This window comes from Pleurodeles waltl, chromosome 3_2 (assembly GCF_031143425.1).
Source record: "Pleurodeles waltl isolate 20211129_DDA chromosome 3_2, aPleWal1.hap1.20221129, whole genome shotgun sequence".
Taxonomy (NCBI): Eukaryota; Metazoa; Chordata; class Amphibia; order Caudata; family Salamandridae; genus Pleurodeles; species Pleurodeles waltl.
In genome coordinates this window covers 214,091,289-214,111,120 of record NC_090441.1, presented here as the reverse complement: position 1 = coordinate 214,111,120, position 19,832 = coordinate 214,091,289, and the positions used below count along the sequence as shown (strand labels likewise).

The 19,832-nt window shown below is 46.2% G+C and overlaps 1 protein-coding gene across 1 annotated transcript in view; it reads left to right on the top strand.

The window, feature by feature from the left end:
• The window catches only part of LOC138286708 (uncharacterized), a 142,778-nt gene that overhangs the window by 68,176 nt on the left and 54,770 nt on the right, over positions 1 to 19,832 (top strand). Inside the window, exon 2 of the mRNA XM_069227212.1 lies at positions 5,927 to 7,180. Coding sequence (XP_069083313.1) covers positions 5,942 to 7,180 — 1,239 coding nt within the window. The 5' untranslated portion in view covers positions 5,927 to 5,941. The remainder of the gene's footprint in view (positions 1 to 5,926; positions 7,181 to 19,832) is intronic.

Genomic DNA, 19,832 nt, shown 5'->3' with positions numbered 1-19,832 from the left:
GGCTCATACAAGCAGTTGTAGCGGGGCTCATACTAAGAGTTTAGATGGGGCTCGTACAAGCAGTTGTAATGGGGCTCATACTAAGAGTTTAGATGGGGCTTGTACAAGCAGTTGTAGCGGGGCTCATACTAAGAGTTTAAATGGGGTCTTACAAGCAGTTTTAGCGGGGCTCATACTAAGAGTTTAGATGGGGCTCGCATTTGTAGCAGGGGCATACTAAGAGTTTAGATGGGGCTCGCAGTTGTAGCGGGGCTCATACTAAGAGTTTAGATGGGGCTCATACAAGCAGTTGTAGCGGGGCTCATAGTAAGGGTTTAGATGGGGCTCATACAAGCAGTTGTAGCGGGGCTCATGCTAAGAGTTTAGATGGGGCTCATACAAGCAGTTGTAGCGGGGCTCATACTAAGAGTTTAGATGGGGCTCCTACAAGCAGTTTTGGTCGGGTTCATACCAAGAGGTTACTAATTTTTCATGCAACGCAGGGCAGCAAGCAAAGTTACTGCGCTGTGTCGCGTGAAAAGGAGACAACAGAAATGCACCTTATTAAGTAAGATATGGTGCATTTCTACTGACTCCTAGAGCTGGCACACTGGGGCACAGACTTATCAAGACTGCGTTGTCATTCCACTGCACACGATGGAGCGAGGGTGCCTGTGTTACAGGCAGGATTGTTTTTGTGTTTTTGTGCGGGAAGCAACACCTTAAGAATGTTTTCCTCTTTCTGTGTTTCCTGCAAAATCCAGCACAAGTAGAAAGAGTAAATAACACAGAGATTAAAGATGTTTCTAGTTGTTATTTCTCACTTGGGGAGGCGTTGCTCTTTGATACATTCTCAAGTTTACAAGTCATTGTAAATCTGGGGATGCGCCAGCATTCATAGCTGGATGAATGGGAACACCCACGCTCCACCCGTGGAACGCCTTCCCAATGCGAGGTACTACAAGGCATTCCGTTACTGGTATTCACTTAACCACGCAAAGTGGCTTTCCATGGCTTAGTAAATAACCAAAAATGATGTTGCATCGTGGCTGCTCCACAAAAGTGATACAACCCCAACACAAAATCTTAGTATATCTTCAATCATCTAAGCTTACCACTGCCCTCACGCAGAGCAGAACCCTCCGGAGGCTACGAAGTGAAACTCAGTTGGGAGAATCTTTCACCAGCCTTGGTGCAATCTGTGGAATACAGAGATCAGTGGGGCCGACACCTCCCTCAGGCTGCATGAAGCCAGACAAGGCACTAAGACATTCCTAGGAGACTGAAGAGGCAGAATGTACCACATGACAAAAGTAACACACAGTGAGTCCATTCTCATGGGACGGGAGCAGAAAACAGAAGAACAGAGCCGGCTGTACAATAATATATAAGAACCACGCCTTTCTTTATCCTGATTTAATGGCGACTGTCAAAGCAGAAAATATGAACAAATGTTCAAAGCTGGGAGGACTGGGAAGGAGTTGCTAGCAATAACTTATGAGACAGCAGTCATTCTGAGCTTTCTGACACAGCGTAGAGCGCCTCGGAGGGGTGGACACTTATTCACATTCAATAAGGAACTATTGCCTATGTGACTGGTGGCTGCCCTTGGACATATGGCCCTAAAATACCTGGTGTGACCCAGGCTCCACAGAAGAAGGATTCACTTGGCGTGTGTCTGAACTTTGTCTGTGCAACTGCTGCCGCCTGTCTTCATAATGGCTGCTTCTTGCAGAACTGCATGATTCTGGGCCTGTCACTGCCTGTCTTCATAATGGCTGCTGCAGCGGGACTGCATATTGCTGGGCCTGCAGCTGTCTGTCTTCATAATGACTGGTTCTTGCAGAACTGCATGTTTCTAGACCTGTCACTGCCTGTATTCATAATGGCTGCTGCAGTTGAACAGAACATTTCTGGGCCTGCAGCTGTCTGCCTTCATAATGGCTGCTGCCGCCTGTCTTCATAATGGCTGCTGCAGCGGGACTGCATATTGCTGGGCCTGCAGCTGTCTGTCTTCATAATGACTGGTTCTTGCAGAACTGCATGTTTCTAGACCTGTCACTGCCTGTCTTCATAATGGCTGCTGCAGTTGAACAGAACATTTCTGGGCCTGCAGCTGTCTGCCTTCATAATGGCTGCTGCCGCCTGTCTTCATAATGGCTGCTTCCTGAAGAACTGCATGTTTCTGGGCCTGTCACTGCCTGTCTTCATAATGGCTGCTGCAGAGGGACTGCATATTGCTGGGCCTGTCACTGCCTGTCTTCATTTGCGTTTTGACACTGTCCAGGCATGCTGTCGGTTCTTTGTGACATTTGGAAGCTCACTACAAGTTGTTCCATGTGAGATATTTGAGGAGTATTGGAAGATGTGATTGTTTCCTCATGGTTATGAATCTTGGCATATACATCAAGAACACTTACCACATACATAACTCTACATATACAGAATTTCATGGATGAAGACTTTCCATAAGGAGCCCTGATAAAGTCCGCAATAGGACGAAACATGTGTTGGCTGAATTCCATAACTACAAGCAGGATTATTCTTGGATGGACTTACCTCGGACCTTATTGTTTGATTTTGTTTCTAATTTTGTGTATATAAGTGTAACATTAGGTCCATGGTCAAATTGTCGAGTAATGTGTTCAAGTAGGTTGGTTTCTATACCAACAGATTTCAACGTTGTTGGAATATTGAAATATTGGTAAATATGGGATGTAGTTTTTAATGTAAATATTTATGTCTATTAAAATATTTGTTACATTTACTTGCCACATACATGCCACTTTACATTTTTTCTTTGATGGTTGGTTTGCTAAAATTAGATTGATTATAGACTTTTGTGAATCCATTATATCTGACAACCAATCACTTATAAGTGTGTGTGCTCCACATGATGTTTTTTGTTTCTGGGCCTGTCACTGCTTATCTTCATAATGGCTGCTGCAGCGGGACTGCATATAACCTCCACCCACCCAACACAAACCCACCACACACCCCCCCACCCTACTCACCACCTGGGCCCCCCCCACCGACGAAGAAACTGAAAAGACAATGAACTCCATTCACTCTGGCTCCCCCTCCGACCCCTGCCCCCACCGAATATACAACAAGGCCAGCCCCACCATCGCCCCTAAACTCCGAGCCATAATCAACAGCCCATTCAAAACCGCCACCTTCCCAGACCTCAGGAAACACGCGGAAGTCACCGCGCTCCTAAAAAAAACCAAAGCCGACCCAGACGACCTCTCCAACTACCGCCCCATCTCCCTCCTCCCTTTCCCAGTCAAGGTCACGGAAAAACTAGTCAACTCCCGCCTATCCCACTTCCTCGAGGCAAACCACACACTCGACCCCTCCCAATCTGGGTTCCGCAAGAACCACAGCCCGGAAACCGCTCTCATCGCATGCACCCACAAAATCAGATCCAGAGTCGACATGGGCGAGACCGTAGCACTCATACTCTCCGCAGCCTTTGACACTGTCTGCCACCACACACTCCGTACACGACTTCATAACGCCGGGATCCGCCACAAAGCCCTGGACTGGCTCACCTCCTTCCTTACCGCCAGAACCCAAAAATTCAGTCTCCCACCCTTCCAATCCTCCACCACCAAAATCACCTGCGGAGTCCCACAAGGTTCCTCCCTCAGCCCCACACTCTTTAACATCTACATGGCCCCACTAGCCAACATCCTCAAACCCCACGGCATCACCATCCTCTCATACGCTGATGACACACAGCTCATTTTCTCCCTCACCCGCAACCCCAACACTGCCAAAACCAACCTACCAATGCACTCCTTGACACCGCTGCCTGGATGACAGCCAATCACCTTAAACTCAACTCCAACAAAACTGAAATAATAATTTTTGGACCACACAAAAACACCTGGGACCCCTCTTGGTGGCCTACCACGTTAGGCCCCGCACCCACCCCCGCAAACCACGCACTCAACCTCAGCGTCATCCTAGACCCCTCCCTCTCTATGGCCCAACAAATCAACGCCCTCACCTCCTCATGTTTTACCACACTCTGCACACTGAAGAAAACATTCAAATGGATCCCCACAGAGACCAGAAAGACAGTCACCCACGCACTCATCATCAGCAGGCTCGACTACGACAACCCCCTCTACGCCGGCACCACACTAAAACTCAAACCCAAACTACAATCGAATCCAGAACTCAGCAGCACAACTCATCCTCGACCTGCCCCGCCATGAACACATCTCACCTCACCTCAAATCCCTCCACTGGCTCCCCATAGACAAAAGGATCACCTTTAAGATCCTCATCCACGCACACAAATCCCTCCACAACACCGGCCCAACCGACCTCAACGAGAGAGTGACCTTCCACACTCCCACACGCCACCTCCGCTCCGCCGACCTCTCCCTCGCCACAGTTCCTCCCATCAAACACACCATCACTGGAGGCAGATCCTTCTCCTATCTGGCCCCCAAAGCCTGGAACTCCCTCCCCACCCACCTCCGCAAGACCCAGGACCTCCTACTCTTCAGGAGAAGCTTAAAACCTGGCATTTCGAACAGTGATCTCCCCTCCCCTCCCCCTTTTCCCCCCGCAGCACCTTGAGACCCTCACGGGTGAGTAGCGCACTCTATAAGCCTCTTTGATTGATTGATTGATTGATTGCTGGGCCTGCAGCTGCCTGTCTTCATAATGACTGCTTCTTGCAGAACTGCATGTTTCTAGACCTGTCACTGCCTGTCTTCATAATGGCTGCTGCAGCAGAACTGCATATCTCTAGGCCTGTCACTACCTGTCTTCATAATGGCTGCTGCAGTTGAACAGAACATTTCTGGGCCTGCAGCTGCCTGCCTTCATAATGGTGCTGCAGTCAGAACTGCATGTTTCTAGGCCTGTCACTTCCTGCCTTCATAATGGCTGCTGCTTGCAGAACTGCATGTTTCTAGGCCTATCAGTGCCTGTCTTCATAATGGCTGCTGCCTGGAGAACTGCATATTTCTAGGCTTGTCACTGCCTGTCTTCATAATGGCTGCTGCAGCAGAACTACATATTTCTAGACCTACAGCTGCCTGTCTTCATAATGGCTGCTGCAGCCAGAACTGCATACTTCTGGACCTACAGCTTCCTGTCTTTATAATGGCTGCTGCAGCCAGAACTGCACATTTGTGTGTCTCCTCTGACTCTCCGTGCCATCTCTGCTGGCTGATGGTCAGCTGCCGCCCATACAGGGAGTGTGTGCTGTCCACGACACTCGCCCAGATCATTTATCAGTCAGCTGCACCTGCAAGTGTAGTAATTGAGCTTGTGTTGTCCAGATTCCAACCTGAAGATGTTGGTGCTGAGTTTCAATTCGGACGCTTGCCGTCCCAAATTACCTCCTAGTAGTTTCGCCAGCGTTACCCACCATGCTGAAAACCCAATTGTTTCCACACCTACACCTTCTGATGGAGAGAAGATGTGAATGTGGAAAACATCACCTGAAGATGTGAGGGTTCACCTCAGAGAAAGGAACGGTTGTCACCCTACTGGCAGCGCCTTGTGATTAGGAGAAGGATATTCTAGGTAAGGACCAGGTTCTGCACTTACATGTGGATCCTCTGAAGGAGAAAGGCTTAGAAGGGGTAAGCTGCACATGCTCTGACTGTCATAAGGAGACCTAAGGAGGAGAAGAGGATGCCGCAGAGCGTACACACAAAGCATCGTCTGATGGTGGTAAAACTCCTCAGAATGTGTACATGAAGTACCATCTGATGGTCAGCATCCATTGATACAAGATGGCCTTTCTTATCTACAGAAAACAAGACTGATTCTCCCAAAGATGAAACTAGTTTACATGTATTGAAGCCGAGGGGATAAGTTAACAGAAATGCTTTTTGAAGGCACTAATAGGTGGAACATGAACAGATCAGGATACTTTGCGGACTCCCCCATTGATTTTGTCTTTTGTATTTTACAGGCTTTTCCAGCGCCCATGGAGGCTCTCTACACTTCCCTACGAAGTGAGATCCGAACCTTTGAGGAACATGTCCAGAGCTGTCAAGCGAAGTTTGACCTTCATACTTTGTACAAGTTGCTAGTGCTACTGACCGAAAACTCTGCAAGGGAAGTGGACAGCATAGAGCAGCTGGTGAAGCTTGCAGAGAGTACCAAGGACTGGCCGAGAAGCGACATGGTGAAGATCACCTTTAATGATAGCAAGACTAACATTCAAGGCTATGTCTCCTGGTTCATGTCCTATGTTGGTTACCTGAGGTCTTTGAAGGAGATGTTTGATAACAAGATTGTGTTTCCGCTCTGTGAGAACTTGTATGTCAACGAGGACATGGAGTCCGTTGATGTACCTGCCCTTTCTCTAAGCGAGTCCATGAATTCCATCAGCTCATCCGAATCTGGGCTGTTTGACATGAAGAGTCCTTATTCCATGACCTCCATCACAGAGACCGCCAAGGAGCTGTTCAACCATAGGAGGAAGTGGGCACTGCTGCTCAAAGGAGGGACAATCAGTGACAAAAGCTTCGCCCACGAAAGCCTGCTGCACATCCATGCTTTTGGGAATATTGCATCATTTGAAAAAGTCCTCAGGCTGATCCCAGATATTTTCTACAAGAGCCTCACCACCACCAGCCTTGCGAGGCAATGGGTAGACCTGCACGAGCGTCGGAGCCAGTCCAGTCTACGGTTGTCTAAACAAGTCCAAGGAAGTTGTCAGCCTGATGTTAGCAAAGGGCAGCAACCTAGAGCCCATCTTCATACTCCAAAGGCAAGTCCATCGACCTTCTTTGGGTCTCACCTGAACTCCTCAGTGAATGGCGACCACACCAGTGAGGTTGATGGATGGTCAGACAATGTCGGTGACCTCAGGGCCAAGTTGAGAGAGAGGCGCGAGGAGTTGATGTTTCTGCTATGGAGGGCAGAGAGAGCAGAGGCTTTGGAAATGCAGGTTCAAGAGACAACTCAAAGGATTGTGAGCTTGGAGCAGCAGCTGGAGGACAGGAGGAAGGCCTTGGATAATCTCCAGCAGAGACTAGAGCAAGAAGGCCAGGACAGCGCACAGGCAAAGACCATCAGCATCCAGGGACAGGAGCTGCTGCAGCTCATGAACACCCTGGACCGGCAACTTAAGCTGGAGCGCTTTCAGAAGAAGATCCTGCAAAGTGATTGGCTGTTGGAGCTAGCTGTCCGTCCATCTCTCATCCGACACATTGACATGGTAATTCAAATGTTTGTAGAGGTTTAAAGCTCATGATAGGGATTGAGAGTATTGGGATGAATATGGTAAAATCCAGGACACGTTTTCAATCTATGCAGATAATATGAAGGTAACATATGTCACCACTCATCAATGGTTACAATATTTATAGTTCATATGAAAAATAATTCTATAGAGAATGATTGTATCATGAGAACAGGACATGAGATATTCATGTCAGCAGAACATGAGATATTCATGAGATCAACACATCAGATATTCCTGAGATCAAGCCATCAGATATTCATGAGATCAGGATGTTAGATATTCATGAGATCAAGACATCAGATATTCATGAGATCAGGACATCAAATATTCATGAGAGCAGGACACCGGTAATTCATGAGATCAGGACATTTCATACTCATGGGATCAAGACACAAGACATTCATGAGATTAGGACATTAAATACTGAGATCAAGACATAAAATATTGTTGAGATCATGATATTCGATACTCATGAGATCAAGACATTATATATTCATGAGATCAGGACATTACATATTCATGTAATCAAGACATTAGGTATTCATAAGATCAAGACATCAGATATTCGTGAGATCAGGACATCAACTATTCATGAGAGCAGGACACCAGATATTCATGAGATCAAGAAATTAGATCTTCACAAGAACCGCACAATATCAGATATTCCATTTTTTGCAGGTGGCCTATTCCATGTCCGCAATTTTCTTCAGTGTCATCCAGATTCATTGTGCTTTACACAGACTGAAGCTTTATCTGACACATTCATATATCAATTTGGTGCCGAAGAATCCATTAAGGATAACATTACACACCCTGATCAGACCACGTTAAGATCCTTAATTTTTGACAAAAATATTTTGGGTGCTTAAACTTGTTCTACCCCAAATTGACATAAGTCAATAATTGAAAAATTACTAAGTTTGATTGTCACATAGTGCTAAACACGTCAGATGAAGAGCTGATTTAGAACCTAGCGGAGGGATTACCCTATCACAAACGTGACGGATATCCAGTCCGCCGTATTATGCTCTCCGTAGGATATCATGGGATCGCAATAAGGCAGACAGGAAATCCGTCATGTTTGTGATGGAATAACCCCTCCCCCAGAACCTAAATCAGGCCCGAAGCCTTAGTGTGGCTTTTCACTTCACCTGTTGTAGCTGAAATCTGCCTTCAGGATGCATTTTCTTTCCTCCCCTGATGTCACTTCTAGGCCTAGGCAGAATTTCAGTTAGGCAGCGTAATTCGTACAATTTTGGGAATTTCACTGTTAGTTATTTGAAATTGCTGAAATTGCTTCACATTGCACACTTGCTGCAAATTTGTAGCGCGGGAGCAATGCAAGTGACTGAATGTGAGTGGCTGTCACTCACAGGGCTCGGGCTTTTGGCGCTATTTTTTTTGCGTGAAATATATCCTTGCGTGTAAATGGACTAGAGGATGCCTTTAGCATTAAAATATAGGCGGTCATTCTGACCCTGGCGGTCAAAGGCCAGGGCGGAGGACCGCGGGAGCACCGCCGACAGGCCGGCGGTGCTCCAATGGGGATTCCGACCGCGGCGGTAAAGCCGCGGTCGGACCGGCAACACTGGCGGTCTCCCGCCAGTGTACCGCCGCCCCATTGAATCCTCCAAGGCGGCGCAGCTTGCTGCGCCGCCGAGGGGATTCCGACCCCCCCTACCGCCATCCGGACCGCCGGGATCCGGATGGCGGTAGGGGGGGTCGGAATCCCCTCGCCACTGGCATGGGCATTGCAGGGGCCCCCGTAAGAGGGCCCCTAAATGTATTTCACTGTCTGCTGCGCAGACAGTGAAATACGCGACGGGTGCAACTGCACCCGTCGCACAGCTTCCACTCCGCCGGCTCGATTCCGAGCCGGCTTCATCGTGGAAGCCTCTTTCCCGCTGGGCTGGCGGTCGCCTTCCGCCCGCCAGCCCAGCGGGAAAGTCAGAATTACCGCCGCGGTCTTTCGACCACGGAACGGTAACCTGACGGCGGGACTTTGGCGGGCGGCCTCCGCCGCCCGCCAAGGTCAGAATGAGGGCCATAGTATTAAATGCCAGATTTTTTTCCTCCTAATTACACATAAGTTTCCCAAAATATTGCATAATTACACAAAAGCATATTACACAAATTTCGATCCCCCCTAGTCAATTCCAGATGTGTGCGTTGATGAGGAGCTATAAAACGGAGGCATCTAATGCTTACAAAAAGCTAATAAGAAGGACGAAGAAAAAGAAATGCAGCAGATGTTGAAATAATGAGTGTAGAACAACACCTCACCTTGAAGCAGTTGGTGGATAGCATTGTAAATACTGTCTCTGAGCAAGTATTTCTTTCTTTCCAGAAATGTATCGCTATATGTTGTAAGGTCTTTAGATCCATTCTTCATCAGTATCGGTGTGTTAAATTATTATGTAGTGAAAAAAATGTTTGAGAATGTGCCACCGAATTTGGTGGTTATAACCACTAAGGCCAGGTTCACAAAGCCAAGCTAAATCACAGATTGGTGTTTGCGTAGTGTATGGAAAAGTAACGCCACGCAGCGCGAAACGCTGCTTTGTATTACTTTGCGTCAAGGGGGCGTTACACGGGTGGTACATGGGCGTATCAGTGCTGCCATCCATGCTGTGTGAACCTAAATTCTATTCACTAACATCTGCTCTGCAGACAGGGTTTAGCGCCAAAAATTAACGCCTTTTGAAAGTAGGTGTTAAACTGAGAAATGTTTTCATTTCTCTGTGCTTTTCCGACTTCGCATATGTGCTGCACTGTACAGCGCACGTACGAAGGAGGAGCGGCTTTTAAACTAGTCGAGGCATAGTATTTTGTACTGGAAGGATATCCTTCCTGTACAGACCCTATGCTAGGCTCAGGCACGTCCCAGGCCCTCTGGCGCTAAGGTTTGCACGTGGCGCACGGCAGCTGAAATCAGCACCGGCGCTAGGGAGAGGGGAGGAGAGAGACATATTTCTGTGACTATGGCGCTCTCCTGCTCTCTGCGTGTCACACAGTGCATCACAAAACCTTAGGTGCTGCGCTGTGTTGCCTGACAGCTTTGAGAACCTGGACGTACATTCTGTTAATCCTGCTCCATAATTGGGTCCTGGGTTATGATATAAATGCAGAAGGCCAGACTATATCTAGAATTTGTGTTTTTTACACCACAAAAACATAGTTGCTATAGTGAGATACTAAGGCCCATGTTTATGGGCTTCGTGGCACAGGGCAGCGCCTAAGGCTTAAATTTAGCCTGAATTAGGAATGTAGTGCCGTATTTAATGCCTGGTTTGTGCCGCTCTTGCACAACGTGGATGCAAACCTTAAGTGAGATTTATGAAGCCACGCAACTTGCGTGGCCCAGCATTGCTTCATAAATCTCGGGGCATGTTTTTGAGCCCCTTGAACTCCCACCACATCACTTTTTCTGACGTTGCGGCGGCACAGACCCCAAAATCGTATCTATGAGACCACGTAAACCCACTTTTCATGGCCTCATAGATATGGAGTAAGGAAAAGCAGGCCAAGTCGCTGCGTTGCCTTAATCTGCACCAGGGAAGTGTTCCATAGGCGTTGCAGTGGGTTTTCCTACACAACATCCAAGGATTTTGACGCTGCTCCAGATTTACAAAAACACGTCAACCTGGGGCAGCGCCAAAACTGTACATCTCCTGTACTTCTCCTTGTTGTTCCCTCTTTCTAAGTATGCTGCATTGTGCAGCACCCATAGGAAGAGGAAAACACTTCTCAGGATTGTTTTGGTGCAGGAAGGTGCCACTTCCTGCACAAAAACAATCCTGTATGCAACAGAGGCACCCTTGCACAATGGTGCTAGGGTGCCTGCGTTAGCACTAGGCTGCCATAATGGCGCCGGCACAGGGGGAAAGGGCAGGATTGCACCGCATTACATAAATATGGTGCGTTCCTGCCCAGTGCCAGATCCCCATAAACATGCCTCCCTCAAGTCATGTATTGCAGAGCAAGTCCCTGCGTTGCAGTACTCTGTGCCAGGGAGGCATTTCCATGGGAGTTGCTTGGCTGTTCCCACACAGCATCCATGGATTTTGAAGCATTCCCAGATTTACAAGAACTCGTAAACATGGGAATGCACCAAAAAGATGCGCCTTCCCAGGAGAGGCGTAACTAGGAGAAATATCTTTCTTTGTCCTCATTTTCTCCTCTTTCCATGTGGGCCATGTTCTGCAGCACACACAGAAAGAGGAAAACGCCTCGCTGGATTGTTTTTGTGCAGGAAGGTGTCCCTTCCTGCACAAAAAAAATAATGCATGCAATGCAGGCACCCTTGCACCGTGATACAAGGGTGTCTCATTGGCGCTAGGCTGGTGAAAGGGCGCCAGCACAGTGGGAAAGGATAGGAATGCGCCGTATTAAACAGAGTAAATTCCTGCCATTCCCAGTGACGCAGGGCAGAGCCGCGAGGTGACTTGTTGCACTGCCCGCGCCACAAAGCCCATAAATATGGGCCTTAGAGCTTAGTGAGAAGGCAGTGAGAGGGGCAGCACGACACAGGAGTGCATTAATGGTGTGATATTCAGGGGCAGAGCCTTGGTGGTAGATCACTACACTGCGTGCAATACATTGTACGTGAATAGCATGGCTTCCTTTATGGTTACCACTACATTTCAAGGCAACTAGTCTCTTTTTTATTTCACTGTGTCCCTAGAAATAGAGGCTAATAGCCATATGCATTGACAGTACATTAAACTGTCAGTCCTTCATTTATTTCCACGTATTGCAGTGTAAATAAAATAGTTTCTGCTGCTGTCCCACCCCAGACTCCTAAGGATAAGTTGGAACTCTTACTTGTCTCATAGAAGGTGCCAGCAGTAGAAGCCAGTGCCGGCGGACGAACCTCCGAAAGCTCACTTTTTAATGGAGCTGAGATATATCACACCGAACCATAGCACACAATACGTACCATACCATGCTTTACCATACAATTTCATACCATACCATACCGTACATACCACAACATATCATAACATACTATACCATACCATACTATCCATTACTGTACCATATACCATACCATATCATACCAAATCATACAATACCATACCATATCATATCATACCATACCATAAAATACCATACCATATCATATCATACCATATCATTTCATATCATATCATACCGTACCATACCATACCAAAATATATCATATCATATCATACTATATCATATATCATATCATATCATACCATACCATACCATACCATATCATATCATATCATATCATACTATATCATATATCATATCATATCATATCATACCATATCATACCATACCGTATCATATCATACCATACCATATAATTTCATATCATATCATACCGTACCATACCATACCATACCATATCATATCATACTATATCATATATCATATCATATCATACCATATCATACCATATCATACCGTATCATACCATACCGTACCGTACCATACCATACTGTATAACATCATACCATATCATATCATACCATACAATATCATGCCATACTGTACCATATTATACCATACCATACCATGCCACACCATACCATACATCACCGTACCATACCATACCATATCTTATCATACCATATCATACCATACCATACCACATAATTTCATATCATATCATACCATATCATATCATACCATACCATATCATATCATATCATATCATATCATACCATACCATGTAGTGTGGTCAGTTTTACGTATCCTTTGCGCAATAGCTTCAGGCTTTAGGCCTTTGTGCATTTTGCCCTGGATGTATTTTATTCCTTTGCTCGCAGCTTAGAGCCTCTGTGCACTTTGCTCTAATGCTTTTATTCGGCTTCGTACTGTTATTTTTCAAATAGCCAGTTCTACGGTCTTGTTTTATATTTTTATATCACACTGTTTAGCCTACTTCAGCACTGGAGTTCTCCATAACACATTCCTGTTCACTCTGTGCTTCAGTCAAGGATACAGTCTGGTACATTGCCGATAGACGTGGTAGGAGTTTAGTCTTTGGCATTCTTGTGTAGGGACATTTTGTGATCACGCTGACATGTTAGTTATAAAAACACTTCCTTGTCCCAATACACGGAAGAGGTAGATTCCGACCAGGGAACCACAACTAGACGCTGACTGCCTCGTTGCAGATGCTGAACCAGATCACAGGCCTATGCTCAGGTATGAGGGCTGATGTCTCCCCGGGGATTCAGAAAGGCAAGTTAGAAGCTTAACATGCTGTGCTCGAAATAGAACTAGCTGAGAGAGAGTAGAAATTGTTAAACACCATGATAGCGTTATTCTTATGTTTCACTCTCCTCGTGACTATTTCAATCCTACTGTGTTGTATGGTTCTGGTTATTGCGGCTCACGCCTTAATATCTAAAATGCAGTCGTTTTATTAAAACATTATATAAAACTTATACTGCCTTTGTCATTTGTATATGAGATCATATTGTAAATGAGAGAGTTGGTTTGGATCTGAGTGACCACAACTTCCCTGAGAAGTTCCAAAGATGTCATGCGCTCGGCTGCCCAATCATCTCTTCCCTTTTGGAGAAATGAGGCACTGCTAGTTAGCCGGAGCAAAACCGGGTTTAGGGTGACAGAGGTCATTCCAAGTGGGTCCGACTCAGTCCCCCACACCGTGAACGATCCTGCTGCCTAGAAATCCAGTAGTCTCATTTAGGATAATGAGAGCCCACGCGACATGGCGCCGCCAACGTTTGGTCTGGCTCTCGGTCTCATATATATATTGACTACTCGGTTCCGTAAGCGGAGACGTCCGTGGGGCTGAGGATTTCCGCCGCCACGGGATAGGTGCATCCTATTACTTGTGGTCGGTTGTTCAAGCTTGAACTTTGAAAGGAAAACCACGTTATTGGTGTACCTTCTCTGCCCTAGTGCTATTTTTAAAATGGCGAATCCTCTAGTAGTAAACATAGCGCTTAATATGCGCCAACCGCTCACGGGACATCTGATAGCACATGGACTGACGGTCCAGGGGGGTCCGGTCACTTTTGTGGTGGACGCCCATGCAGCCTATAGAACAGAACTTTTTTATTCTTGGGTCGTATTTCCGGCAGTTGATGGGGGTACAAACACTTTTCACGATTACACTGTTACGAATGTCCCTGGACAGTACAGGGCTTATGCATACTTAGAGATACCTTTATCTTATCAAGAACACCATAATTGGCTTGATGGCGCCCTCCCACACCCAGTAGCACAAGTTAGGTTAGGTCCACTGAGTAATGATGGTCCAACCTGGCCTTTATTGGCTACATACACACCATATCCTGCGGTTGCTAACTTGGCAGTGGCTGACGTTCGTCGTTTATATATAGACTTAGCAACTACATACAGAAGACTGGTTCAGTTTGTGATGCAGGCTTTAAACACTAATGCAGCGCTTGCTGCTCCGGCACACCCACAGGCAGTGGTTCCGGGTATCAATCCGGCCACTGTACACTCAGTTATGGGTAAGGTACCGGCTAAACGTGAGGAGACTCCATTTTGGCTGGCGCAAAAAATTAATACGCTGGAAGCAGTATTTCCCCATACAGGACCTCAGGATAAACATAGAATATTGACGATGTGCTTGCCGTATGGAATGGTTCCTATTGTGGACCATTGTAATACCTGGGGCACGGTGTTTGCCGCGCTCTACACTACAGCACACGGTACACCAACATTGGCTAATCTACCGGAAGTGCTTAAACAAATTCAAGATGAATATGGGGCTGCCCCCGCCTTAGATTTAGGCATGCAACTGATGGGCAATTTTGCCGCAGTTTCTTCTATTATTTTGAGTAATCTCAAGGGAGAAGCAGTGGCGTTAGCCGTGCGTATGCGCCTTCGAGACGTTCCGCAACTTAATCAGGAGCGGGAACTCCCGAGAATAATAGCAGAAACATATTCCAGTATTGGTCGAGATAGCCTAGGGGCTAGACCACAAAAACCCCAATTACAGGGTAAAAATGGTAAAGATAATGCTAAACAACAGCAGCATGAGGGTACTAAGAAGCGCTGGGAGAAAAAACAACAAACACCTAAGAAAGATGGGGGACAGTCTCCGCAGCCGGAGACCTGGCAGAAGAGGTATAATCTCAGGAATAGGGATAATTTGAAGACGCCTGATAGATATCAATATACTGATACGCGTCAATCTCGTTCGTTTCAGGACTCCTCGGACAAGAGAAGTGAGAGAGGTGGGCGGTCAGAGCGGAAAACTGAGTACGTGAAACCGAGACAGGAATCACAACGCTCGACTGAGGTTTCTGTTAAACAGGAAGAGAAACCGCTCCAACAAAAGCAACAATTTAAAAAAAAGAAGGTGGCAGCAGTCTCAGTTAGACATGCCGCTCAAGAAGAGAGTTCTCTTGATGAACAAGACATGGGCGTTAGCACTGTTATACAGCGCGGCAGAGGTCACAATAGTTCACCGGAGTCTTCAAGAGCATCTGGAGGTGAAAGCAACTGATGACTTTGTCCAGGTCGAAACAGCGGATATGCGTGTCTCTGATCCTGATAGAGTATATAAAGTAACTTTACAATTAGAAGGGGACATTGACCGCACTGTAAACGCCATCTTTTGGGACCATGTGGTAAAATTGTATAACGTTCTGCTGGCCGAACAAGATTGGCCGCCTGACTTTGTTCGTGACTGTCCAGTTGGGGAGGAGGTTATTACACCTTCATTCTCACCACTTGTTCCGGGGGAACTTGTCGAGTCCTATAGTAAATCATGGGCTCTGGCACAGGCCCCCGCCCTATATAGAAATCATGTGGGGTGGGATAGACAATCACCTTATCATGTAATTCGGATAAAAGGCAAACCTCAGCCGCAGCCGCAGTATCCAATAAAATTTGATGCAAGGGCATCGGTGAGTAAAATTCTTACACAGTTGGAGTACCAGGGAGTAATTGAACCCTGTGTCTCGCCAATGAATAATCCCTTATTTCCAGTTGCTAAACCGGACCATTCATATAGGATAGTGGTGGATTATAGACATTTAAATGGACATACACGCACATATGCAATACAGAATTCACACAGCGCAGCGCTTATGAATAATATTGTGCGTAAGAAATACAAAACAACATTAGATATCTCGAATGGTTTCTTCTGCCAACATATAGCGCCCGAAAGTCTGGACTATACCAGCTTCAGTGCGTTTGGCTCTCAAAAAAAGTTTTGTCGTCTGCCTCAGGGGTATAAGAATAGCCCAGGACTATTTTCGGCTTGTGTAACTGAAATTCTGCACGAATTGGACCCTGAAGCGTTATCATATGTTGATGACATATATTTGACGGACGATGAGATTCTGCAACATCTAAGGCGTGTAGCACGCATTGTTGTGGGATTTGCTGAAATTGGCTATAAGTTTAATTTTAAGAAATCGAAGATTGCCTTCCTCAGCGTCATTTTCCTGGGATATGAGTTATCTAATGAGGGCAAGAGCTTAGCGCCACATTTTTTGGAGAAATGTGATCAATTGCAGCCTCCTAATACGGTTCGGAAGCTCCAGTCATTATTGGGGTTTCTGAATTTTGGCAGAACTTACATTCCTGATTATGCGACACGTATAAAACCCTTATACGAGTTGATTTGTCCACATTTTTCGAGTAGATTTTGGACAATTGAGCATACACATATTCTTCGAGATCTACAAACTGATCTCTTAGCTGTTCAACATTTACAGACACAGGACAATAAAACGCATCTGGTCATCAGGGTCATACCTGGTGCCGTTGGGTTTACATATGTCACCTTTAATGAGGGTGAGACAGTCCCGATAGCATACAAGTCACACTTGTATTCTGCTGCAGAACAACGATTTGCACAAACTGAGAAAATACTCACTGCTGTACAGATGGCTGTGATTAAAGAAAGACCTCTTGCCCAGGGCCAACGCATCATTGTCGTTTCCCCAATTCCAGCCTTAGAGGCTGTTACGAAAGCGAGTGTTCCTAATTCGAAAGCCTTACACCCGCGATGGATACAATGGGCCACGTCTTTGACAGCCACTGATGTAAATTACATATTTGACCCTAAACTGCAGACTCAAGAATTTCTTCAATATGAAATGGAGTACCCAGTTCCCGCTGGCACGTTGCATATTGACCAGTACAAGGTGGTCATGTATACAGATGGCTCTGCGCAGCCAGCGGTTAGGACTAAACAACAGTATTCTGCTGCATGTGGGGTGGTGAGCGGCACTATGGAGGGGGAAGTGTTCTGCCCCCAACATACTTATACACAGACCTTGGGAGATTGTACGGCACAGTTGGCTGAGCTCAAGGCTCTATTGTTAGCCTTAGAAAACGCGGATCCGGTGATACTTACCTTGCTGGTCTGTGACTCCTACTACTGTGTTCAGTCTTTCAATTAATATTTGCACTACTGGAGGTTGAATGGGTTCAGAGATTCTAAAGGCAACACCATTAAACACAAATTGCTGTGGGGGAAGGTTGCGGATCTGAAAGAAACGCTTCCTAATGTCCATGTTGTACATACACTTGGACACCAGCGCGTTGGAATACACGTTGCTGGAAATTCTTTGGCTGATGAAGCCGCAAAATCGTAACTCGTTCGAGTTCCAAACAAGACACAGAGATTTCGGCTGCCATAAAAGCTACGGCTGATGGCACGCCATTTCCTAAAGGATTCCCTTCTAAATATAGTTACTGCATGGGTGGTATGCTAAACGCTGTAGTTAAAATCCTAGGCGTTGGTGTACGTGAAGTGCCCAATAAAGTTGAGAGACCTCGATTAATATCTGCAGCACATGAGGGGGTGGCATCTGCACATGCTGGTGTGGCTGCCACGATTTCACTCTTACAGGCTCGTTACTGGTGGCCTGGTCTCTATAAAGAGCCGAAGCAGTATGTCCTTTGTTGTGATGTCTGTCAACAAATTAAAGTTTCAACGGCTAGACGCCCGCAGCAGACGCCCCTTCTGATTTCAAATAAACCTTTACAGTGTGGGTACGTGGATCATTGTGGTCCACTGACACCAGATAGTGAATACAAATATATATTAGTTGCTGTAGATTCGTGCTCCAGATTTGTGTGGGTCTGGCCACAGCGCTCGGCTGACGCTCGAACTGTTATTAAAGATTTGCGCATCTTTGTCGATACATTTGCAGTTGCGGCTTTTCATTCGGACCAGGGCCCTGCTTTTGCCTCTAAGGCATTCAGGGACACTATGGCTTCGTTGGGGGTCCAACTCCAGTTCTCGCCTCCATTTCATCCCGAGGGAAATTCTGTCGTGGAGCGTTTAAATCATGATTTAAAGCAATCCTTAACGGCCAGAGTTATAGGTACGGGTCGTAGTTGGCTAGCCCACCTGTATGGAGTACAGAGAGCACTGAATAACTTGCCTAGAAGGTCCCTGGGGGGTCGTACTTCATATGAGTGCCTGTTTGGAACACAAATGTATGTTCCTGATCTAGATGGTCCTGGTGTGGAGACGGCAGATACACCCTTTGACATAAATGATCGTGTCACTGTTTTGCAGGATTTACAACAATTCTGTGAAGATAACTCTTCTGCAAGTGCTGCCTCCACAGCAATTAAGGATGAGCCAGTAACGCCTACTGGTTGGATTCCCAGGATTGGGGATCTTGTGCGTGAAAAGGTCGCAGTAAAGAAAGAATTTGGTCCTTCTTATCGGGTGCCTGTCCCTGTGTTAGGGATTAGCGGCACGAGAACTGTAATTTTACCGCCGCTGCACGGGGCCAAAGGAAATCGCTTTGTTTCCATTGATAATATCAAGTTACAACATGTGGCCGATTCTGCACAGCAGACCAAGAGTGACACCCAGTAGTTCCGGAATCCCTCTCACTACTGGGGAAGAAGTCCTGCTGCAGGTGATTTGCACCGATGCTATTTCCTCTCCGAGCTTGGGGAGGGTGGAAGCTGATCTTGCGGTTGTTCCACAGACGGCGAATAATTTGGAATCTTTTGATCAAGTTGCTATACGTTCTAATGATATTACTGAAAATGTGGTTTATAGGGTGCCAAGACGAGAGCCACCATCTGCTTCTTTGTTTTCGGTTGCACCTTTTGCAAGGACTGCCTCTGGCTGCTTTAACGACACTGATGATACCGTGTCAGACTCCACGTCCTCTTTATCTTCAGCCTGGGGTCCACGTAAGCTGCTGTATTGGCTTAAACACACATATTTTGTTTTTCCTTGGAACTATCTGTGGCTTTTTATGACTGTAATGACTCTTTTCTTGTGGTTGGGATTTGTGGTTACCTTTTTTTTGGTAATACATGGTCATTTTCTTCCTGAACGATCTGACATTGAGCACGTGGAGACGGTGTTGAAACCACATTTTTCGTCTCCTATGGTTCGAAGAGACTAGTCCTATGTAAACATTTCTGCAGTACCGATTCCGGATGGGATTGTATGGGATAAAGTGATGTTTGATATATATGGTCCCACTGAATTGAATCAAATACCATATGTTCTCAAGTTATCAATGAATGATATTGTTATATCAGGCATTGTTTCTGATGATTGGGATGTGAAGACAGTAGATTCTATGCTGACAGAATTGCAATATTATACTAGCTATGACGATGAAGATGCTTACCTATTTAGAGATAATCA